We start from the raw sequence: 25,274 nt of genomic DNA on the forward strand, positions 1-25,274 counted from the left end.
GTGTTTCTTCCTGCAAAGACATCCATTTTGTAAATCGACATCGTGAAAGACAAGGCTCTGTGAGGGGTAAAGACTAGAGGCACTGCTGCAACCAAAATAAAGGCCTAAAACCTAACTGGATAGAAACACAGAGCCCACTACTAACTGAGTTGTAAACTTCTATTGCCCCAGGGCTGCAGCCATATTCTGCTCACAAGAGCAGCCTGTAACATAAGAGAGAGGATTCAAGCCTTGTCAAGATAACAAAAAAGAACACGAACAATGAAAGCTAAATAAGGGAAGCAAATCCAAACAGGATCAAAACTTTCTTAGAAAAAAAAAGATTTGTTTCTTGGTGGGAAATAGCCGAAAAGTTTCCCAGTGTAGTGCATACAGTAAGGAGCACTAACCTCCCTCAAGCAGAAATATGCACGAAGAATGATTACCAACGTCTGAGCCGCCTTGCCTCTTGGCCTGGCCTCATACACGCGGCGCACAATCTGGGGAGCTGATGACCTTTGCTGATGGCGGAATACCTCACAGTGAAGGCCTCTCTGTCGTAAAGTAGTAGACAAGCCTCACAAGATCTATTAGTTTGATCTTTTATCTGTAATAATCCTGACAGAACAAATAATACCCAGGCATATTCAGAGCAAAAAATAAAGGCTGAAAAAAAATTATCATAATCATTAAAAGTGATGCTTTGGGACCGAAAGGAATGAAAGTGGAAATAAATTCAGTTTCGATAAATCAACTGCACTTGCAGGGCCGAAGTGAATGGAGGCTGTGGAGTGGATGGATACCATTGGAGCACTGTCTGTCTTACGCACACAAACCTCCCTCGTAAATTATCTTGAGCAATGTAGAATTTATGAGGCAGAGATATCTCACTGCCGGCCTATCATTTCCATGGCTCTGTCACCGTAATTCTCTCCAAAACTGCCCAAACCCATAGATAAAAACGGCCACTGCAGCTACAGATGAAAAAGTGCATAGAGGCGAAAAGGGACAATAAGTGAGTCTGGATGAGGAGACTGTTTTTTTTTCTGACTCAAGCACCCACTACATCTGTGAAAAAGCAAGCAGGAAATATACAAAAAATAAAGTAAAGGAGAAGACAAGTGTGACAATTAGAATCTGCTCTGTTTACACAGTGTGAAAACAAGTGTCAGTGAAATTTGGTGAATTGGAAAATGAGTCAAATTGTCAGGAATGCGACGGTAACATCTTTACCTCAGCTCGGCGTGGCTTCTGGGGCTCCATAGCTTTTACCTTTTGAAATATGTGTTTGTGTTTCTCTGTGTCAGTGGGAGTGTATGTGAGTGTGTGTGTGTGAAGAGATTTGGGGGAGCTTTTAGAGCGCTATCATAGAGTAGGTGGAGGACGGTGGAGTGTATCAGAGAGGGCAGTCCGCACATGCTGCCCTGTGAGATTGGATTCTCACCCATGAAATGTAAGCACACAGAAAAACGCTCTGCAGCAACAACCTCCAATTTACACAGCAATTTTCCACTCGCTCGCAACAGAACTAAATCGCATTTGTCTCCCTGCCGTTGATACCATGCTGCTCTAGAATTTCATTCATATCCAGTTAATTAGCACTTTCTCGCCCGGCACCAGAAAGAGCAATCATTGGACAAAATGTGCAGAGTAATTTATTACAGTTTATTACAGTTCATTGAGGAAGCTAGAATGTGTTGGATATTAGAATGATTACTTGTGTTTGCGCTGATAGCAGTCTGTGTGACGGGAAGAAGAAGAAGAAGAAGAAGAAGAAAAGTTATTTACCAAAAACAGCTGGACGGATAAATTAGGCCCTTTCTCTACATGACAGTATCTCCCCCGACTGTGCTGTTTCAACATTTCTGGGTGAAAAGCGACGTCTCTCAAGCTTTACTCCCTCCTTTGAAAACGTTAATTGCTATTCATTACTCGCTATTGCTGAATGATAACAATGTTGGAGTTACAATTCTGAGTCATTAAATTAGAAGGAGGGGGATGAATGGGAGGGGGTGGGCGATGGAAAATCCTCTTCCCTGTTGAGTATCGACAGTGTGTAGTGGTTTAAAGGGGTCGCTTCTTCCAAAATACTTATCTTTAGTAGTACAAGACCATGGAGATCCCCGAGGTTTGATTTCTGTTAGATGTCTTTTAACTACAAAAATGATGACAGCGTATAGACTTTCATTTATGCGGCTAGAATTATAAATCTTATATCTTTTCCAGTCATATTCGGACCTCTGATTGTTTTTTAAGGATACCATCTGTCTTCAATATAGTAAAAGAAACATCTGCTTTGAAACATACAAATCAGTTCTAATTATAATTGTCATCATATTGATGAGAACACATCTGCCATTGCATTCAAGAAGAATAAAAATATTTTAAAAAATGACCAAAATTCCAATGAATTTGGCACAATTTAATTTAAAAAAATACAATATACTAAAAATGTGACGATCCCCTGATCTCTGCCTTGTCAATGTGTGCTGCCACATCAGAACCATTCAGGCTAAAGATGGATTTAGCTGGACTTTTATCTTTGTGGGCACCTAAAAACACCTAAAAAAGTACATAAAAATGTAAAACTAAGGCTGTGGCTATCTGGATAGCTAAAAACTAGCATCTAATTAGCACAGTCTAAGATAATGAACTGAGTAAATTGTATTATTTACTGATAAGAGAAGTCAAAATAAAGAATATAGGAGAGGACAGGATAAACATACCTGTGCAAGCAACGGATGTTAAAGTAAGTAAGTAAGTATTAAATAACTATTAGTATTTTGATTACTAATCAAAATACTAATCAATATAATTAATCTCAGACAATTCATTTATTCTGTGATTTTACATTAAAAAATCCATTATTATAGGAGTCAGAAGGAAAAAAAAAACTTCCATTACAGTTTATTAGCTCATGTTTTCACAGCCCGTATTTAGACTAAATTTAATAAATATCTGATGACTGACCCTTCACAATCATCACTAATAAACACTGTCGTGCAGCAGCTACAACAATGGCCGACATCAGCTCATCCATGCAAGGCTGCTTGCACACACCAGCTCATTCTTTCATTAACTGAGCACACTTGTGTTTGCCTCTACACAAAGAAAACACACACACACACTTGAAGGTGGATGCACGAGCCTGTGGAGGCTGTAATCTGTAATTTGTAAGTTCCATTTGTTTTTAACACACACCAAAGCAGTGGTCCTGTGGGACCTAATAAAACCTCATAAGCACACGGAGAGGAAGCCCGAGGCGCTGCTCTTTCCCACAGATCTCACCTTGATAGATGATTTTAGAAAAACACAGAGGCGTGCTCCACTAACAAAGTGCTGTGAGAAAAAAGCAGTGATATTTAGACTCTCCATCTGAGGAGAGGGAAAGTGAGGAGGATGAGGATGAGGAGGAGGAGGAGGGAAAGGGGGACTCTGATTTGAGCTAAATTACATGAGCATCTCTCCTTTCTTACCGATTACCCAAAGAGGAGCAGAGTAATCAGAAGGATACCTGTTTGGATGCCCACAAGGAGAAAAAAGAAAACTGAACTTTCATTGTTTTTTTCTCTCATTGTGTTCTTGCAATGCAGATTAACTAAAGGTCCCATTTTTTATGTTGAAGTCCATCACATGGTCATTTGTTTCACAGCATTAAAGGGAGTGGCGATGCGATGGGAATCACGGTCATTACTTTATATGACTTTAGGTCTCTAAAAACAAACGTGCCATAACCGCAATTTCGGACCCCCAACTCTGCAATACAGAAATAATCATACTGCTAATAAAAGGGCTCATTTAATTTGGAGAAACAAAAACAATTATGAATCTGCCTGGGTGGAGGTCATCTCCTCTCTCCAGCACTTCTCCTCTTGGTTTCAGAATACCTGTAGACTTTTTTTCAAGGAGAACTTGAAATCAATTTCAAGCCCCATTTAATTTTATACGCCTGTACATGCTGACCCACAACAGCATAGTTCAAATATTGATCTTCTTTAGCGGGTGACCCAGGGTGCTTCTTTAGTAGTCAAACACCCAGTGTAGTTGCATCCTTTAAAAATAAAATGCAAAGAGGAAAAAGTGAGGAAGGAAAGGAACCTTCTTAGGCTTGTTTGAAATGACAAATCGTTTTCTCAAACTTGCAATGTGCCTGCTGCTCCGATGAAGACAGATAATGACCTTTTGAAAAACAAAATTTCGGTGTTTGTCTGTAGATCTATTTGTCAGCAGCAGTGTGCCTTCTGGCGGCGGAGAAAACAGCCTTGCAGGAGCACAAGGAGAAGTGTAATAATGCTTTGCACCACTGCCATTAAGCTGCTGGTGATAAAAAGGTGCAGTGCTTTTAATGGCTTATGATGGCTTCTTTTTTTTCTGCTTTCAGTTGTACGGCCACTCTGTTAACTCAGCACACAGGGCAATACGTCTCATTTGAGAGGATCCCACCGCGAGGAGAATGCTTGAAGGACAGTGTGAGAATGACACTACATTATAAACATAATAATCACAGCTGGCTAAGATACTGCAGTAAAGAAATAATTGGACTCAAGCTGGTCTGGCTGCTTAAGCATTTTAGCGTGCCATTTGTAGAAATAGAAAACCTCAGGTCAGATTATAGTCTCAGGGAAATAAAGAGGCTACAATCACTTATCCTCCTGTCTTTATTCTGCTGTAAGTGTGTGTGTGTGTAAGCGTGAGGGATGTAGCGAGAGCTCCTGCAGTGTAAAGACAGGGAGGTGTCGTGTCGTGCGTCTTGTCTTTCTCCCCTCACTTGCACACTGTCTCTGTTTTGGCCTAAAGGAACAGTGAGGAGAACCGAGCAGCAGAGATTTCAGCACCAACTGGATACTTATACTGTGCAGTATTACACCCAGCCTGAGTGAGAAGCAAAGCCACCGCAACACAGATGTGTCGACAGCGCTGTGCGACCAGCATCCTTTATCTGAACCTGTGAATCTTTGTGAAGTAATCCACTGACCTCTCACAGAAATCTCACTTCTTTCCTTGGATTAAAAACAATCATTACTGAAAACGCAGGCACTCCCACTGTAGCCAATAATGCCATGATTCCCACACTGATGTTAATTAAAAGCGTCATTAGATATTTGCCACCTTCTGAGAAAAAAAAAAAAAAGCTGTGTAATTATTGCAAGGTGAGGACATCTGCAACCGCAGCTTTGTTTTCCAGAAGTGAAGTATATTAGCATGAGCAGCACTGTGAATACTAATTCACCGACACTATAGGACCTGAATATAGACAGGAGCTCGCCAAGCTAACGCTTACTATTAATGACTAGGGGATATTTAGCATTATTGGCAAAATGTAAATATACATTTATTGATGCACGGCACAGCACAGTGCATGCAAAGCCCTACAAGCAATCCACCTACAGATGACAAGGATTCCTCACTGGGTGGAACAATATAAATAAAGACATGTCAGCTCAAATATGTAGGCACACATTAAAAATACAGTCAGACCCCCCGGTGGAATAAGCCTTTGTTGGTGAGTAAACCTATTGCACCGTTTGTGCCATTCTTCTATACAGGGAACAAATTTAATTTTGTTCCATTTACAAAGGTCTACTGGAGTAAGACGGTGGGTAGCCTTAAGAAAAAAAAAGAAGAAGAAAACACACATACACACACACAAGTCAGCCTGACTGTGAAGTCTCTGTGAAGAACAAGGCAGCACTCACTCACACACCAAATGAAATTTCAAAATAAACGACTGAGCTGTGATTTACAATTCTCCTCCGGGGCAGAGAAAAGTGAGAAAACATTTCAATCAGTCCCTCCGCCTTTGTTATGCTGCTATGAATCAGCTGTTTAAGGGACAAAACAGCAGCAGGAGAAAAACTGAATGATTTCACACCGAAACATACAACATATTGAGAAGTATATTCTGGAGCCCATGAAATTGGGTTTAAAGTTTGTTGTTTTTGGTTGTTTATTATTTGCACCTGATTGAATCTGACGGAATTGTGCTTGACTAAAGTGACTGAAAAACAACAAAGCTGCCGTTGCCCTGTGATATAAAGGAAATATTTCAAACGCAGCATTTATCTATAACAACACAACACAGAAGAAGATTGTGGAAAGGATGCAACAAACTCCTAATCATAAGATCTTGTTTGCAAGTGGTTAAAGTATAAAGCTGGTGTTTTTCTAGGTTTTTCTTATTGTACTGTAATTCCTCCTAAAAAAAATCATGTTTGTTCAATATTTTCACGTTTCCTGAACTTGTCTGAGGCCCAATGTTTCCAACCTGAAAATCCTTCACTGATATAAAGTTTCAGGCTTGCTTGGAATATTCTTTGAGTCACAATAGTTTACAATAATAAATGAAAATTGTAAATCACCAGCTGACTTGCTAGCTGGTGATTTACAATGTGTTTTTGGACGAGAAAGAGGCACTGTGGCTCAGAGGAATAAGACAAATCAGGCTTTACAGAAACACTATTGACAACAGGACAAAATACAGAATGTGACCACACAGCCTCCTTCTGTCACAATGATTGGAACATATAAAAAATAAGTGTAATACTAGATAGACGAAGACCCACGACTATTGTATGTTAACCATTTTCCCAGGAGTTTAAGTTGAAGGCGGTGTGGTGGGGGTGGTGGTCTCTTTGAGTCCCATTTGAAACCCAGTGAGGCCGTGGCTCATTTCTCAGACTCATCTCTGATGCACCCACATGGGCCTAACGAGAGCCCATGTAGGGACAAAAACCTATTAGGCCTCCCCAGTTACAGACAGCATCTCCATTTACAGCTGTCAATAGTGCAGCTTGGCCTACAATAATTATCCCCCAGGAAGGAGCCGTCTCTGCACGGTTCGCATTAGTCCGTCCCCGGGAGACCGTCAACCTGAATCCTTCGATATCTAAAGTCCCCCTGAATAGTGGCGCTTTGGGAGGCAGGATCAAGGCCTGAACCGAGGGGGAAGTATGTCACGAGTATTCCCAGCACTCTCCTCTCTGCAATCCTCGCCTTTAACCAGATATATCAGTGTGTGTGTGTGTGTGAGAAGAGAGGGAGTCAGTAGCAGTACAGTCGTAGAAAAGAGATCAGCGAGAGTAGGAAGAGGAGAAGGTGGAGGAGGAGGAGGAGGCCGCTGAAACCAGAGAGCCTGGGCAATTCCTCCTAGGATCCACCGACATGAAAGGATCGCCTCTTCTAGGTGACCTAACCATTTAGAACGATACCGAAGCCATGTACAGTTAAGGGGGAAATTCAAAACAGCCCGACCAAAGAAGCCACAAAAAAGAAATCAATAGATGCAACAATAACAAAAGACATCAGCACAGTGGAATGCAACGATAGAAAATCCAATTACAAATCAAAGGAAGGCAATTTTAGAAAACGGGAGATCTGGAGATAAGTCTGAGGCAGAGACAGAGAGAGATGTGACATCAAGACAATAACAACTGCTGCTTTTTCCTCTTTAGACATAAGTAACGCGGTGCTTCCCACCCAACAGCATCTTCTTAGATAATAGAGTTACATTTACGAGCATTGCCATATGCCCACCCAGTGCCTGGTAAATAGAAAATCCATGAGATGCCATGTTTTTATGACTCTGAAGACAGCTACTAACTACCATGAGCAAACTGGAGCTACCCCCGTCAGCTTCAGCTTGTACCATAAATATATTTATACTTTAATACAGGCCTACAGCGGTGAGCATTGCATCCCCATAAAAGCCTCACCACACTGTAATTCATAACTCCCTCAATATCCAGCACCATAACTCATGAAATGAACCACCACAATACAAATTGAGGGTAGAAGAAAAGTGACATCATCCTGCGGAAGGATGAAGCCGGCACCCCATGTGGCAGAGAAACTCTCCCCCTGTCGAGAAGAGGAACGGCCCTTCAGCGGCGGTGTGATACTGCCACTTTTTTTTTTTTTGTAATCAGAAGCTCACAGTTCTCCCACCACACTGCAGGGAGTCTCTCCTTGTGTTAATGAAAACAAACATTTAGCCGGGATTTATACATGCTGCAGCCGACTACAAAGAGCATCAAAGCAAACTGCCTGGGAACACACACCCAAACACTGCTGCACACAAATAAAGGCAAGGTGTGCTTTGCTAATCTTTTATGTAATAAACTCCTGTCTTCCTGTGATATCATGCGGCGCCATGTTCACACATAATAAGCAAAGCTGTTCGGAGCCCAACTTAATACAGTGTCTTATTTGAAATGCAAACAAACAGTGAGGCAGAGGCTATCACCTCAATCTATTCCCCTTCTGTTCACTGGCTGTCATCTTACACAAGCCGATGCTGCAGCCCTGCACTGTGGCGAGGGGAGAGGAGGAGGAGGTGGTGGTGGTGGTGTGGGGAGAGGCGGGGAACACAGGCAGCATGCTACGAAGGATGGGTGATGTGGGAGGAAAAGGGATGGTGGGGGAGAGAGACGCTGGCCACAGTGTGATTCAGAGGGTTGTTTCCCCTCACAGCGCTGCAGGGCGAGGATTTACCGCAAAGAAGAAGAAAAAAAAAACAGAGAAGAGAAAAAGAACAAAAGCTGCTGATACATTAAAGGGAGCTGAAACAAAAAAGGGATGTTTCATGAAAATAGCACACAGGAAGTTTCAATTTCAGCTCTGTGTTGGACTTTTAAAAGGAATCTAGTGTGGATGTAAACACACACACACACACAGGTGCCAGGTACACACAGAGACACTCTCCAGAGGCTTGCTGAGGATTTGGAAGTAACAGGGATGTAGTGGAAGGTAAACCCACCTAAACTCACTCAGTTTACTGTCTCTGTAACTTGTAAAAAAAAAAAAAGCTCAGAAAGCTTTTCACAGCTTAACAGGAACAATCTTAGCCGGTCATCAAATTTCCTCTTCTGATATTCTAATGAAACTAATTTTGCTGTTTTGTCACCACACTAAAAGTAAAATTGGCTATAAGAATAAATCTTTTAGTATGAGTTTGTGGAGGTGGTGTTGGCGCCTTTACAGTTGCTGTGTGTTGATGGCACCTCGTCCACATGCCGGTGGGATGTGCCCACTCTGGACAGATGGGTGGGAGGGGGGGGTGAGGGCCATTACCATGATGGTAGGGGAGGGGGGGGGTTAAAAAGAGAGGGGGTGGTGGGAGAGAAAGGGCTAAAACCTCGAGTATCCTCACTGTTATTTCCCCTAAATCACTGCAGTAACACACTCTGTTTACTGCAACACATGCTGCTGGTAGTAAAAAAAAAACAGAATTGGATGCTATAGACCCCAACACCCACCTCTCCCATCATCCCACCACTAACAGCACTCCCGTCGTCCCTCAACTCTCTGAATTAAAGCATGTGAATAATTCAGCAGATAAGACAGGCACATGGGCTCTTAAGAGTCACCTTGTTGTTTATTTTTTCACCTCTCTTCAGAAAATCGCAGTCTTCATGTTTCAAACAAAACAAAGGGATCAGTGACAGAATCAATTTCCGAAGGAGCAAGAAAGAATCGCACAAAAAAGGGGGAGAAATCAATGTTAATTTGGAGAGATATATAATTATTCAAAGCATTGTCAGCTGGTGAGGATCACTGGGAGATTGAGGAGCTTACAGCGGGTGTGATAAATTGAAGTCTCACAATTAAAGTTTCAGTTTTATTTAGTGTTTAAATTTAAAGTAAATGGACACATTTTATCCTCCCTGTAACACTGTGATTTAACCATGAAAATCAATAAGATTGCATGACGAATACACTGAAAAGTGATACATACATGACCAAAATTTAGACGCATTGTTTGTTGGCATGACGCACAAATATCAACAAAAAACTGCAGGCCTCGGATTTCTATGATTTAAAAGGGTATAAATTCATCAAAAATCATGTGTTCACTGTTCAGTTAGAATCTGTTTTTTTTAATATGCAGCACCAGGCTGGGGTCAGATAAGGTAACACATCCCACACTACATTTACCACATGCAGATAAATGGTGTGTTTTCTTTTTAACAAAGATGCTCAAACAAAAGTTGACATCCAAAGACAAAGAAGCCTGTCTGTTACACTTGACTGTGACTGCAGCTGACAAGTGACTGAACACCACAAACTGACCGGGAAACATCTCCATACACAATGAGTCATGAAGCCACTGATGTACACAAACACTGCATGGTCCCACGTCACAGTAATCGCTGCTTTAATTTCACTCTAACAGGGAGACACCGAGGACAAGAAGAAAAAGAGCGGAGGATGCTTAAAAGGTTTTAAATTAAAGAGGCGAGCACCGCTTCCCTCAACCTCCTCTGATCTACCCCTCCTGTGTCCCTCCACAATAGGCAGGGTGAGGGTCAAGGGTTAGAGGGGCGAAAGTGCTCAACACAAGACGAGAGTGATGCTATCACGTGCTGCCGCGGAGCGCACAGAGGAATGAAAGGGGGGACTGATGGAGAGGGAGAGGAGAAGAGAGGAGAGAGAGGGAGAGGGAGAGAGCGAGGGCGACAAAGCCAGCTTCATTCAGTCTTACCTCGGGCAGGTAGAGGAAGGCAGGGGGACACTGGAGCGAATGAGGTAGCATCCCGGAGCCGGAGAGCAGCAGGCAGCCGGAGTTGGCCATGGAGCTCAGCGTGGGGTGACGGGACGCTTTGCGCATTTAGCAGGGAGATCCTTTCGCTCTACTCTTTCTTCCTCTCTCTCTCTCTCTCTCTCTCTCTCTTTCTCTGGCTTGCTCGCTCCCACTCTCTTACACACTCTCTCTCTTGCTCTGCCTCTTCGGATCACTTCCCTTCCTCAGCCTCCTCTTGCCTTTTAAATTTCCCTTTTGCTGGCTTTTGTGTCTCTATTGAAGATGTAGCAGGGAGTCGAGCAGCGCGCAGACAATGTGCATGTTCCACCTTTATCACTATTGCTCTCTCTCTCTCTCCCTGTCTCTCTCTCTCTCTTTAGGTCTCTCTCTCTCTCTCTCTCTCTCTCTCTCTCACTCACACTATCCCTGGCGCGACTCTGTTTACTTTGTGTGCGATAAAAGCCAACATAAGCATTCAGACACAGAAGGGGAGGTTCTGTGCAAGCTGAGGAGGAGGAGGGGTTGTAGAGTCGACAGGGGGTTGGGTAGGTTAGGGTGGGGGTATAAAAGAGATGGTGGTTGCAATGGAGTTGGGGGGGTACTGATGAAGTCCCCGGTGGATTCATACATCAAACGGGCCGGCTGAATAGCAGAGGGGATGTGAATGACATTAGAACAGCTGATCCTGGGCATTAGCACCTCGTGGGACACTGCATGCTGCCTTTTAATTGCAGCCCCCTATCCCCCCACTCTGCAAACACACATATAAACATACACACACACAGAACAACCACCACCCCATCCTCACTGTGGCTGGTACCACCTCCCTCTCCTCCTCTGTGTGTGTGTGTGCACGCTCAAGGACACATACTGTACAGCATGTATGGCAGACGTATCAGTGAAGCCAGGGGAAACAGCATTAAAACAAAAACAGGCTGTTATTAGGCCCAGTCGTGACGTCCTTCTTCATCTGCTCTTGCATCTACTGAGCTGTAAACATGAATCAAGCCAAGCATGTACTGTGGAGCATGCTAAACTGTAGAAGAAAAACAACTCAGAGCTGCCTTTAATGTATCTTTCTGATTAATTCTGTTTTAATACTGCTTTAAAGGGAAGCAAAGAGAATGCACAAGATGCATTCATTACACTTGGTGGAGAAAACGCAAGGAAGCTATCCTGCATGTCCTCCAACACATCCCTCGTCTGAGTCTCAGCAGAGATTGGAGGAACGTGGGCCATCATCAACGAGGTGTGATCACTCTCTTGTTTTTAACTCTTTTTAAATCAAACTTACAAGATGATTACAATCTTTCGGGTGGTGTATTTTTAGCCTTTTTCCACACCTCTGAATCATTGTTCACATTTTTTTTTTATTTCAGAGATTCGAATAGGTTTGGTGTTGTGCTCATTCATGGCTGTTTTGCTGGCTGGGAAGAAAAAAAACAGAAACGGCAAAGACAATCTGTGCTCTGTAGGCAGGATTAAGAACGGGGATGTTATCTTCCTGTGGCAGAGCCAGAATAATGGCTTCGGAAAAAATACCATAAAAAAAGGCGACAATATGGATGAGATTGATGCATGTTGTTGTGAGTTGACTGTTCCTGTGCATTGGATGTAAGTGAATGGGGGTCTGTCAGAAACATTTCTGTGGCCCTTTGTGTTATGGAATTAGAATGTTTTTTGTTTTCTTTTCACCCAAATCTGCTTCATGTCAGTATGTATGTTAACCAGCTTGCTAAATGTAACAGATCTGCACACTGCATCACGTTTTTTTTCAAGCAGAGCTGCAACTTTCTTGTCTATTTGCAGATACATTACTGGGCATTCAGAGGCGTTCCAATCAGTGTTAATTTTGTTGACGAATCATTTTCGTCATAGTTTTCGTTAACGACCTTTTTTTGCTGATAAAAATGAGACGATAACTAAATAAAATGCACGGTGCCAAAAACGAAGACGAAATGTACTGACACTTTCGTCAACGAATAAAAACGAGACGAAATTATTGATGGAGACGAGATCCAATCAGAGCAAATTTTGACTGTGGAAGGGAGGGATGAATCAGGAGATGGCGGCAGAGAGCCAATCAGAAGTGATCTCTCTGCGTAAGGATGTTACCCCGCGATGCTGGAAGAAGGCGTCCTCATGCATGGTAACACAACACAGGAGAAGAACAGACACACAGACACGTTTGATGTCAAGACAAACAGGACGGTTTGCAAACCATGTGGAGCGACTATCAGCGGTAAAAACACAATAAACGTGAAGCGACATTTGCAGACGAGTCATCTTAACTTCCGTTCAAAGATACATGTGACAAAATCTATAAATTAAGACACCGCTGCTGATGGTTTTACAGCGCACCGTTTCTAAGTTGTCACAAAAGTGTTTTGCTGTAGTTATGACTCAACAGTGTATTCAGGGAGAGCAGCTCACTGTTCACTGGTTCTTTTGTGAAAAGGTAATAGCAATTAAATAAAGAGGTGTTTGTTTCAAATAACAAAAGTTAAAGCTGTGCCTGTTTTTATTGCACTTCAAACCTTAATTATTTCATAAAAAAATACATATCATAGAATTTTAGTCGACTAAATCCACGGCAGATTTAGTCGACTAAAATTCTTTGATATTTAGTCGACTAAAACTAGACTAAAAGTTCAAAAATGTTGATGACTAAAATGTGACTAAACTCAAATGACATTTTAGTCACAAGACTAAAATAAAAACTAAATCAGAAATTGCTGCCAAAATTAACACTGGTTCCAATAACCCTATAATAACCATGACATCATGCATATTGATAATACAATAGCTGCCAAGCATCAACCTATACGGTGCTCATTCTAGTATCCATATGCTACTTACTATAAAACTCCAAATGTTAAAGCTAAGGTATGAGGACTTTAAGACCTAACTGCATGTTGGTTAAAGACGTATATGTCAGTTTGATTAAAACACAAAAACTTAGTTAAATATGAATTTGACTAATAGCAATATTCTCCCAAAAATGTTCTACAGAAAATGTGATAATAAAATATGATGTATTCTGTTGGCCATAACTTCCTCCATAACTTACATCACTTTATACCCTTGGTGTCCTGGCCATAGTAATAACAGTGTTGCGCCATGGGAGACACAACATGACCACAGTGGAGAATTAAGCAGCTCTGGGACACTCCCTCTGCAGATTTAACAATTCTAAGCCAGCAGCAGGGGGACGGCTGACCTGTAATTACACATTCATTCTTGTATTTCCAAAGAAAGAAAGTGAATAATATAACATCATTAATTCAAATAAACGCTCACCTCCAACAGCAGCCATCTTTATTGCCAGTGTGTGTTCTCATCCTGAATAATTGGCCTGACTGTTTGATGCAAAGATCAGTCATCACAGCTATCTGAGGTGGTTTAGGCTGAGCCGTTTGGCATTGCCTGCTAAAGATGGGAATCCATCTCCCTGTCTCTCCTCTATCTGTTTTTCTGTCTCTCGCCCTTTTTTTTTTCCCTATGTCTGTCTGTCTCACCCAGTTAATAATTCAAATGAGCACTGCCAGATCACTCCCTTCAAAGGGAGTTGCTGGAATGTTCTCAACGGTGCCTTTTCTTTTTGTCATGTGAAATCAAAGCCCTCAAACGCAGTAGAGATATCCTCAGTTAACTCCCTTCACCGCTGCTCTGCCAATTAAAGAAAGATCAACAACTGCTGCGAATGGCTCACAGTTGATCACCAAAAGAAAAAAAAAAGTGATCTTAATCATCATCATCATCAGTTTTTGTCACTGTCGCCCTTTGTCTTCCTCCATTTCTTCCTTGCAGTGCAATCACCACATCGCTGTGGCAGGCCTGTAATAATCAGCATAATCATTATTACCACAATCACCATCATCATCACTGTCACCGTCGACTCTGTCATGTCTGTCTTGTGAGTCTGTGTTACTGGCCTTCTATTCTGCACCACAGCATTTAGCCTTCGAGGCAGGGCTTGTGTTTGATTGTCATCATGTCATCATGTGTGTGGATTTGTGCAGGTGTGTGCGTGTTTCGGCTGATTTGTGGCACCAACAAGCTTTTAAATCTGGATTTAATCTCCTTTCAGAAACATCCACTAACACATCCGCCTTTGTGTATATGAGCCACAGCTTTGGTGTGACAAGATACCGAGTGGTTTGTCTTTTGAGCCGGTGTTATTTTAATGTGCTTCTCAAAAAAAAAAAAAAGAAAAAGGAAAAAAAAAGGTTGAAAGCAGCAGTTCTAGCAGTAAAAAGCCATCACATGCACTGGGAGCCGCAGTCAGCAATAATCAAAGGCAATACAAGCGGAGACTAATGGGGCCCAAACGATTGGCAGCGCATTCCAGTTCTCCACTGTTTATAGCATGACCACTGATCAATACAGCACACTCGCACTAATCATCATAAGAGATGACTGTTTATTTCCCTTAACTCCCATCACTCTAACAGTGGAGGAAGAAGCATTCAGATCCTTCACTTACTTCACTTAACTGTATCAATAAGTGTAAAGAGTCCTGCATTCAGAAAAACCCTCTTAAACAATTTTTATTAGTAATCTGTTTAAACATATCAGAGGATTAAGGTCAAACATTGTCCACATACATTATATATAAGATTTCATGCTTTATATTTATATTCAAAAGTGTGTACATACTTTCACTGATATAATTAAAAAAAAATCTTTTTGACAATTTACACGAAGGAAACATGACCTCATCCTCATCATCCTCAGCTCTCATTGCCCTAGTTTAATTAAAGCCAACTGCAAAAAAATGGGTAAAAAGTTCAATATTAAATGTGATAGTTTAGAAGTAAGTAGCTCAGGGTTGTACACTAGTTGACTGAATGTGCTTTCATAACTGCTCTCTGCACTTCACTATGGACACAGCTCCCCCATCAGGACGACCACCAGAGTTTGAACAACACAAACGTGTGAGAATGCAGATTATGCAATAATATGCACAGATCCAAACCCAGTATCCAAACTGAAGTCAATATAGAAAACTTTTCATATTCGCCATTTATCACAGTGTAGAGTATCTGTAATTAGCCCATTGGAGCCGCTTATGTGATCACAGTAAAAGAGATTCTAGAGTCCAGAGGGAAGCACTTCACCCTGCTGGACACACAGCCAAGACCTCAAGAGACGCACTCTAAAGGAAACAAAGTAGTAGTGTTTGGTGCTGGTGGATTTTGTTAAGAAGCAGCAGGGCCTTTGGAGGGGCATCCTTGAAGTGCCCCTCTGACAGGCTTCCTCATTATCTGGCATCTCCAGAGTGCCAGCCAACCCTGCTGTAGAAGAGGGGGCATGAGGATGCCTCGATCAGCCTGCCCCGAGGGTACCCGGAAAGAGGAGGGTTAGTGCTCTCGCTAAAGGTCCACTGATTATATCTCAGGCCCAGAGCTTCAGGGATCCCCACTAATTAAAGGTTGTGTCATATCTGTTAGAGATAACAAACCTATGTAGCTCATCTTTTTTTTTTAATCCTCCCCTTCGATATCTGCACTTTACGGCATCATGTCAGGTTGCCAGCTCAGTCTGCATTCAAGGCTGACCAGCTTTCAGCACCAAGAGGAAAGGGTTCCTCTTTGACCTGCCCTCACCCATCTTAGGGTGCCAGCGGTGTTGTGGAGGCATCAAGGATCATTGTCTGGAGGCATAATTAAAGCTCTCGTTCATTATTTCTTCAGTTTGAGCGCAGATCTGAGTAATTAAGAGGCAGTGCCACGGGAGGGCTAGAGCTTTCATGGAAGTGCATGCACACACAAAGACACATGCACACAATCACACATACCTGCACTCATAAAAGAAGAAAGTGAGCCTGTACATGTGGACTAAAAAAGCTCTTGCTCAATCTTAGCACCAAATGAGCTGCATTCATTTCCCACCTATCTTTGGATGCCAATATCTGGCAGCTAGTGAAGTATGCTTTTTCTCCCCTCAAAGCTGTCACGTACTAATGCATTGATTAAAAATTTTGATTAAATGGACAGTTAAGGGAGGAACTGCCAGAGTGATCTGCGATCCATGCTTCAATTGGATGCTGGGATAGGATGTAGGGGCCTGGCTTTTGCTGCGTTTGGAGCTGAGGCACTTGCCTCTCTAATGGATTCTGAAACAGAGCTTGGCTTTTATATGGTGTCATTCATCCTCATATGTTTTCGCTTGCCGCGTCTCACAATCACTGCTTCTTTATGGCAAACTAATGCACCCAGTTCTAAGATCAGCAGGTTGGGTCTGACCATCGCTCACTGAGCTCTGCCCAGATATTAGGACATTCCAAAAGCTTCTGAAAAGGCTGAGCAGGAGCCGAGGGGTGCCGACTCTAGCTCCCACACTGTCATATATCAACCTTCCATGCCACACCGTCTACATCCGAAACACACATACACACACACACACTGGTCGACTGCTGCTCTGGCTGCTTTGACAAGGCAGGAAAGGAGGAGGGTTGATGGAGCTTTATGGCGGTGGACAGTCAACATCAATACATTGAGCGTTTTACCACCCTCTTATCCAAAGGTCTGGCTTGCTTGCGGCTACAAAGCACTGAGGCCAGGGGCTGTGTGAAGCTCCTGTGTGGTGGGTGGAAGACAGGGAAGGGTTTTGTTGAAGCATGGTGGTGGACAACAAACGGGGGCGATGGCTCACGCCCCGTTAGCCCTTTAGGCTGAGAGAGAGGCTACGATCGAGAGAGAGAGAGCTGACAGGGCAGAAGAACGGTCAAGCATGGAAATCACATCAGATCAATGATGAAAAATTCAGTGGCGGCAAGAGTCGCTCTTGGGGACGATGTCACATGGTGCATGTAAGCGTGTGACTACTGGATGTTCATGTAGATGCTTATGTGTCAGCCGGCATTTGTGTATTTGTCCACGATGTGGACAGAATGGTTGGTTAGGAACGAGCCTAAAAGCAAGAAGAAATCAATAGATGGGATTTAAAAAGGCATGTTTATCGGGTTACACTCGTATATGTACAATTCTGTTGGTATTTGAAATTGGGTATATTGGGTATATTAGTTAAACGTATGCTTCAACTGTCAAGTAGTGCTTAGAAATCTTTTACCAGGAATGCAAACTTAAAAGTGTTTCACCACCACAACCCTACACACAGTCGACCAATGCAGGTAAACAAGACTGTATTTTCTGGATGCTGTACAACTATGCCACAATAATGTAAACATAGCCCTTTAGTCTTGAACCATCAATTTGAAGAAGTGAATCCTGCCATTTAACTTCATCTTGGAGTTCATTTTTATAACCCAGAAGTGGAAGACCACACACACCACCCAAGTGGTACTGTAATCATGCCTTTGCTAAGTTTAGTACCAATCAATAAGTCAGGGCAATGTTCTCAAATCCAATACTCAGGGTCCAGAGGTACTGCTGCTTCTCTCTTCTGCCACCTACTTAATTGCATTCACCTGTTGTCCCAGGTCCAAATCAGTCTCCCATTCAACAGCCAGAACAGATACACCGCAGCAGAGACTGAGGAATGAACGTGGAGACACCAGACAGGATATACTGCCTGACAAGCACATTACACATATCAAGTGTTCTTTATGGACAAAATGTCCCACAATTCATATCTATCCAAAGCAATCATTCTCAGAATCTACCATCCTTGTGCCTTGTCATTGATGTTCTGTTAAAAAAAGCACCCTTAACCATAATGGCTTCAGCCCAACGCAAAGTCAATTACATAGATTGGTGTGGTGACATAAAGTGTATTCCATTTGGGAGCAGATTGGTCATGCCCAGTAATGTTCCCTTCCAGCAGGCATACCTTTGACCATTACTCTAAACAGGCATTTGGGGAACCGGAGACCTATTTCCCACAACTGTGAATGCCGGTGTGTCTCCCAGAGGGGTCAGGGGTTCACACTGCAGCTACCGTGCTCTCATATTTAGCAGCGGCAGGTGAGAAATGGTACATCAATACTGTCAGACGCACTGGGCCACAGTGGCCTCCTGCACACACACATATCATATTAGAATGGAGCGTTAGAAACCACAGCCGGGGCGGGTGGTGTCAGGGAATATGTGAACATGTGTGTGCTTGTAACTGTACAACTATCCAACACCTTATATTGAATGTGTATATGATGGATTCATAAAAGCCTGATTTAGTGGTGCATTTACACTTAGCACTGTGGAACACACACAGCATTTCATTCCAGAAACCAGCACACTTCTGGGATCCATACATCAGATGTTTATTTTAAACAGATTTCAATAATTTAAGGACGATTTTCATTGAGGTCTTCTCCTCCAGGTCCATCTCTAACCCTTTAACCTGCTATGTGCTTTCTCCAAGCAATTCTTTCAAAGTCCAAACCACAGTCTCAATGTACAACCTTTTCAATGGGGGCCTAAAGGCTGCAGACGTCACAATTTCTAAATCAATGCCCTCTTTTGAATCACCTCTCAAACTGGATTTAAGGTCTTTTCATAAGCCTGACTGTTGAATGTTTTATAAAGCATATTTTTTGTTACGTTTGGTGAGCATCTGTGTTTTGAGAAGTGCTACTTAAATAGAAGCTCTAAATATAAAGTTTGTGTGGGTGTGTGTTTGTACCTCTGTTGGTGCGTCTCTGGCTGTAGATGTGTTTTTTGTGTGTAGATATCTGCCAGGCTGTAAAACCCTCCTGTGCAGTACCTGAAGCATCTGCAGTTGTTACCTAAGATCCAACTCTGCCCTCTGACCGCATCACAGGCAAGTGCACAAACCCGACCTCACCACCGCCTGCTCTCTCTCTCTCTCTCTCTCTCTCTCTCTCTCTCTGTTTCATCGCCATCAAAACGTAGCTATGGGGACTCTCGCATTGATACAGATTTTCTATGGACATATGCCCCAGAATGACAGCGGCTGGAAGAGAAAGGGACCCAGACAATCTGCCCAAAGGAGGAGGAAGAAATGTGAGCGTAATATCTATGAGTGGGAATCATGAATGTAATATCATAGTGGACTGAAATGCTGTGATCACTGCTTAATATTTTAACAGACGTCAGGTTTTAATGGTGCCCTGTTGAGGTCATAATATTGATGATTCAATGGGAAAGTGTCTGCAAGGTATATATCGGGGGGGATTGCAAACATACATACATACATGTGAAGGTGTCATATAGGTAAATGTTAAAGCACAGCACCCTTGGAGAGAAGGATTGTTTTCCTTGGTCAAGCGTGTCCGTTGTGATCAGTCATGCTCATGTTGCTGTATTACTTCCTGTGACGCTCGCTCGCTCTTTCCCTAATGCTTCTTTTTCTCCAGTCTCCAAATGCTATCTGTCAGTAGGTGTTGCAGGACTGATAGAGGCTTGTCTGTTGCCTTTCTCATTACAGCGGGGGAGACAAAACCCAGCGAGCGCAGTAACCTTTCATGGAGACAGAGGGAGGGAGGCATCCACACAGAGCCAGCACCTCCGTCTACTTGACATAACCCTATTACCGCTTCCTTAATTTGTCCCGCCGTGACAACTCGCAGCCAAAGAAACGGTTAAAAGAATGAGTGAACAAAAGCAGCGTTGCATTATGGGGAGTGGAAGAGGGAGGGAGGGGAGGGAGAGAGTTGTTGAGGGCGGAAGACAATGGGGAGGCTGAGCTGATGCATCAGCCATATTGGATCATTTCTAAACCGCCACACATTATCCGGAGGTGGGCCCTGAGATACTCCATTTAACTGATAGCGCTGGGTTTCCGCTCAGGGGCTTATGTTTTTTAAAGTCTTGTTGTTCATTATTTATCTTTTTTTCTTTCTTCATGCAAGCTTAAGAAGGCAGCCAAGCTGATCAACTTCCACTTAATCAAAAGAGTTTGTCAACAGTTTACATGAACAAAATTTCAAAAAGCTCAAAAACAGTGATAATGTTTTATTCTGTTTGGCCTTGTTTCCCTTCAAGAACATCCACTTAAATGTAATAATGTTTCTTCCCTCATTTAATATTTACAAACACCAAGGTTCTAAAGAAGCCTTCAGTGCTTCTTCTTTGTTTCCTAAATCTGTTTGTACAAAATATGATCAAAGCTTCACACGGAGTGTACCTCAACATGAAAATGACAATGCCTCAGAAATAACTAAATGACTGGCGAAATGAGTAACAGCTTCAAAATGGCTGATAATAAGAGCAGCTGAAGTACAAGCTCAGTCAAAGTGCCAGACACTCAGACAAATGTGACACTAAATCCTGCATTTGGCACATTCTAAGTAAACAAAAGTGTTGATAAAAGGAAGCCAAAGCAATCTTCTTTTGTGTGCAAAAAAATAAATAAATAAATAAAAATGAAGAAAAAAAAGGGTTTTCTCTTCCTGTGGCAGCCCCACATTCCAGGAGAGTCTCAACTCAAAGACAGACGCAGTTCTCTAAAATAGAACACAACTGGATGCAACTAATAAGCTGTAACACTTCAAACAAATGTCCACTGTAATAATCCGAGTCAGAAACTGATCTAACAAAAGGCCGAATTAACCTAAATACATCTCCAGAAATAACTCTCCTATCCACGCTGCTCTGCTGGCAGCTCTGTTCTCCTCATACAGTACATTTTACACAAGAACACTCGCTCTTACTGAACACATAGGTCTCCATGGAAATATCTCCACATCCATCTGTTAGCCAATTCATTCATTCGATGTTCAGAGCTAACAGTATTCTTCTTTATTTTACTTCAATTACCAGCACAGGCTAACACAAAGCTTAAGATAAATGAACGATGTCAGAAAACTGGAAGGAGAACACAAATAAGCTTCCTTGAGCTAGCTCTGTCTTAAAAATGTTGTTTATATTAGAATGCATTAGAAATAATCACCAGATATGATCAGGTCAACAATGTCCTCTTAATGGATCTTTAAAATATCCCACAAACATAATTTATTTTAATATTATTATTATTGTTATTGGAGCTTTTAGCAAACAATGTTCAAACAGGAGGAAACAGTTTAGTGGGGGACTATTTTCTCCGGCGGATTACCCTACTCCAATGAGTAGTTTTGTTAGGTAGGATATTAATAGTAAGTGTTTTATACTTGTAGGGTTAGCTATGAGTCTGAGGTCTCACCCACATGTCAGAAGTAAAAATGTCCTTTAATACACAAAATATTAATTAAAGTCTTGACTCTACCTGTTCTGTGAGTAGACTTCAGTGTTTGCATGATAAATTAAGCTAGGACAAACTTGTTTAGCTGGAGAGTTTGTGTCTTTGTGCCCACCTCAGGGGCCAACCCAGATCACTCTGACTGTTCTTGGCCTCTGATCTGGGCTGCAGCGGTGGCAGCCATGGGTGTAGGTTCAACGCCTGAGCGCGGGAGCTGTCTATGTAGAGAGATTAAAGGGCCTGTATCGATCCACAAGCGCTCATGCATTTTGCATGAGGGAGACATTGTCAAAGAGGCGTCTCAGATTAAAAAAAAAAAAAAACTAGTAGAGGGAGAGTTCTACAAAATATGCTGAACTCTGTGAAAAATCTTAACGTTGAAGTGTTATGCATGTAAACTGGGTTTTATATATTGGATTGTCCATGAACTCTCATCGACCCGAGATATTACTCGTTTTTCATTTCTTCCCCCTCCTCACACCACACCATGCTGTCTTCTTCTTCTTCTTCTGTTCCATGAAGGTGTAATGTTGAAGTCAGAATGTGAAAAACAAGCCCCCCAAAAAAAGAAAAGAAAAACTGGCAGCCAGAGAGTGTCTAATGGCGGCAGTGAGTCCGTTGGAGAATTCTCAAGTAGAGTGTGAATTATTTAGGATGTGTGGCTAGTGTGCAGAGCATGAAGCCACCCCGCCCGGCAACCACCAAGCAGAGTGGCCGAGAAAATTCAGTGTGCAACAAACATTCGCCCGTCTGAGGTCTTTATTTCTTCTCCTCTGTATGTGCTTGGAGTGAAAGACTGAGGTTTGGGTTTCAGTTAACAGAGGAGTTGATTTAGGGAGCAGAGAAACATTTGAAAGGATTTTTCTTTTCTACGTTTGCACAGTAAGAAAAAAAAAGAATGAACTTCCTTATATCTGCCGAAACAAAAAAAGAAGCACAGAGTAGTCCTCTTTGACCTATTTACAGCCCCCATGATGCAGCTGATTATTCATCATCAACATTTCATGCAGGTCATCATGCATGTTTAAAGGCACACCAGCATACTTTACACACACAGAGACACACACAGTCTGAGAGCCCCTCAGAGCCTCCTTATCCTACGAGCATGTGTCAATCTCACCTAAACGACCCCGATAACAAGACAAAAGCAATCAATCTCTGATATTGGCCAGGTGGGAGAGTCGGGGATAACACCGGCGCTATCAGCAAACGCCAACAAAGACGGAGATTTTCTGCATGAGGATGATTAGAAACACGGTGGCTGTGACACGCTGATCTGCGGTGGTTAAACAGAGGCGGCTGTCATAGCTGGCAAATGATGACGCCGAGCACTGATAGAGGAGATGGGATCTAGGTGTGTGTGTGTGTGTGTGTGTGAGGATCAGAGGGGCATGTTGATGCAAAACACAGCAAGGCTTTGTACACACACACATGGCGAAGCGGGTCCACATATACTAATATCCAGGCCAAAAACACTGCACTGTGTGCACACTGGCTTTTGATAATGTAAACAATAATGGAAGCATAAAAAACTTAGACTGACTATAAAAGCAGCTATTTATTGTTTCCATCTATTCTACAGTAGCAAAGCCGTGCACCTTTAAACAAATAAAAAATATTAAATGAAAAGTCATTAAAATTGATCACAAGAGTTCCAGACTGTTTAATAGCCAGTGTGGTCAGCAAGCCGCCGTTCCTCACGCTGACACTGGACTCTGCTAACTGTCTGATATCATTCCATAACTTTGAAACTTCATAACTGAATCGAATGATCAGCAATATAAGTTATCTTACTTGATTAATATACTAGTCTGGAAAGTGGAAGTAGCAGGCTGCGTCCATAACTCCACAGATATCTGCAGTGGCCCTGTGTGAGGGAAATCAATTTGTGCAGCTAATTTTGGCCACATGCTCGCTCATCAGTTTCTTACCTCGCAATTAAAAACACGCCAAAACAAGTCAGGCCTACAGAAAACTTCAACTAGCTATAGGTTGAAAAGTTGAACAGAGCAGACATTTTTAAATTATTAATTAATCTTAATTAATGGCAATGTTCATTTGATGTTTAACCTGGTATCAACTTATATCACAATTAGTTCATGTAATACAGTAAGTACAGTAAAAGCAGGGAGAAAATGATAGCGGATAACATGACATGTGACCTTTCTCTAGCATCAGAGAATCAAATTACTCCTACAACAAGGCCAAACACACTTAAATAAATTGTATTAATGTTATATATAATGCTTCCACACTATTCCCAGAGAAACATCAAACTATCATTCCTTGGTTTTATGAACTTTCTCTCACACTTGGGCGCACCTCTGCTCTGTCTGTGGAGGAAACACCACCAACTTTGTTCCTATAGAGTAACTGCGCGCACAACTAACAAAAACAAATAAAACGGCTACTGCAGCATCAGAATAACATGTTGCCCTGGTGCATGCTGGGTAATTTACCTACATGTAATCACTACATCAGATTAGTACAAAATAAAATGAGTAAAGACAGACAATATTTGTAAAATCTGTCATATTTCATTGAAGCATGCATATTTTTTTGCTTGACTTATGATATTGATCAGTCAAAAAGTGCTATTGATTAATTCCCCATGCTTCAATTAATCAACCGATCATTTTTGCAGTAATCCAAAAATATAATGAAATAATGATCAAATAATATCAGAGGAGGCCTGGCAGCTATAAATGCACGCTCACATGCACAGCTGGGCTCTCACTGTATATGCAGGGGTGTGTGAGGGGAATTTTTCCGACATCAAAAATCAAAGCATTTAAGTAGATTGTACACAAGCACGTCTTGGAAGCTTGATCTTACTAATCTACAAATGGCTTCTTGTTATTAAACTGCTAATTCAGAGGATTAAAGGATCTATGAGAACACAATCCCCTTTACTTCCTTTCCAGGGTATGCTGAAGGTGGCTTAAATATTAATTAAGCACACACATACACACACACATACAGCTATAGGAAAAAGTTGCTTTACTCACGACTAAAGTTTGTATATCGGGGACTTTCCTCATTTCTTTGTCTCATTTTGTCAAGCAGCTCCTGCAAAAACCTTCATTTCTCTCAACCACAAACACACACCCAGAGAGCCTGACACTCACACACACACACACACACACGAAGCCTATTTTCATATCGCAGACAACCATATCTTACTGATTAATTCCTTTCATTCTTTTTTTAGGATACTCAGTGCTGTCATCCCCCAGCTCTGCTCCTCTCACATCCTCCCAAAATCCTCATTTGACTTTTCTTCTTCTTCTTCTTCTTTTTTTTGTCTCACCACAATGGTTCAGGATGTGGAAGGAGTACAAGCGCTGTGCGTCAGGAGATTTCACAGCCTTACGCAAGCAAACTCAAGCGTAAGAACACACCTGTACTGTATGTTTTGGGCAGAGTGTCATTTACTTTTGCGGCTTGTTCCGCCTGTATTTTCCTATTTGTTTCGAAAACGCTCCGTTCAAAACACAAGTCATTGTGAATACATCAAAGCATGTTATGTGGAAAGTGTAGCCACAACATCTGTACCCCTCTCTCCCATCTTAAAAAAAAAAAAACACAATATTTTCATTTTGGAAAGAAATAACAATCTGACTCATTTTTATTGTGCCATATCTCTAACATAAAAATGGCTGGGGCTAAAAAAATG

At 42.0% G+C, this 25,274-nt stretch overlaps 1 protein-coding gene across 3 annotated transcripts in view; it reads right to left on the reverse strand.

The window, feature by feature from the left end:
• LOC114439623 (RNA binding protein fox-1 homolog 3-like) overlaps positions 1 to 25,274 on the reverse strand; it is a 109,242-nt gene that overhangs the window by 66,989 nt on the left and 16,979 nt on the right. Inside the window, exon 1 of one of the 3 annotated variants that reach the window (XM_028411682.1) lies at positions 10,460 to 10,700. The exons of the other annotated variants lie outside the window; for them this stretch is intronic. Within the exon in view, the coding sequence (XP_028267483.1) occupies positions 10,460 to 10,585 (126 nt within the window). The 5' untranslated portion in view covers positions 10,586 to 10,700. Of the gene's footprint in view, positions 1 to 10,459; positions 10,701 to 25,274 lie in introns of those variants that run through there. 3 annotated transcript variants of the gene reach the window in all.

Source organism: Parambassis ranga, chromosome 8 (assembly GCF_900634625.1).
Source record: "Parambassis ranga chromosome 8, fParRan2.1, whole genome shotgun sequence".
Classification (NCBI taxonomy): domain Eukaryota; kingdom Metazoa; phylum Chordata; class Actinopteri; family Ambassidae; genus Parambassis; species Parambassis ranga.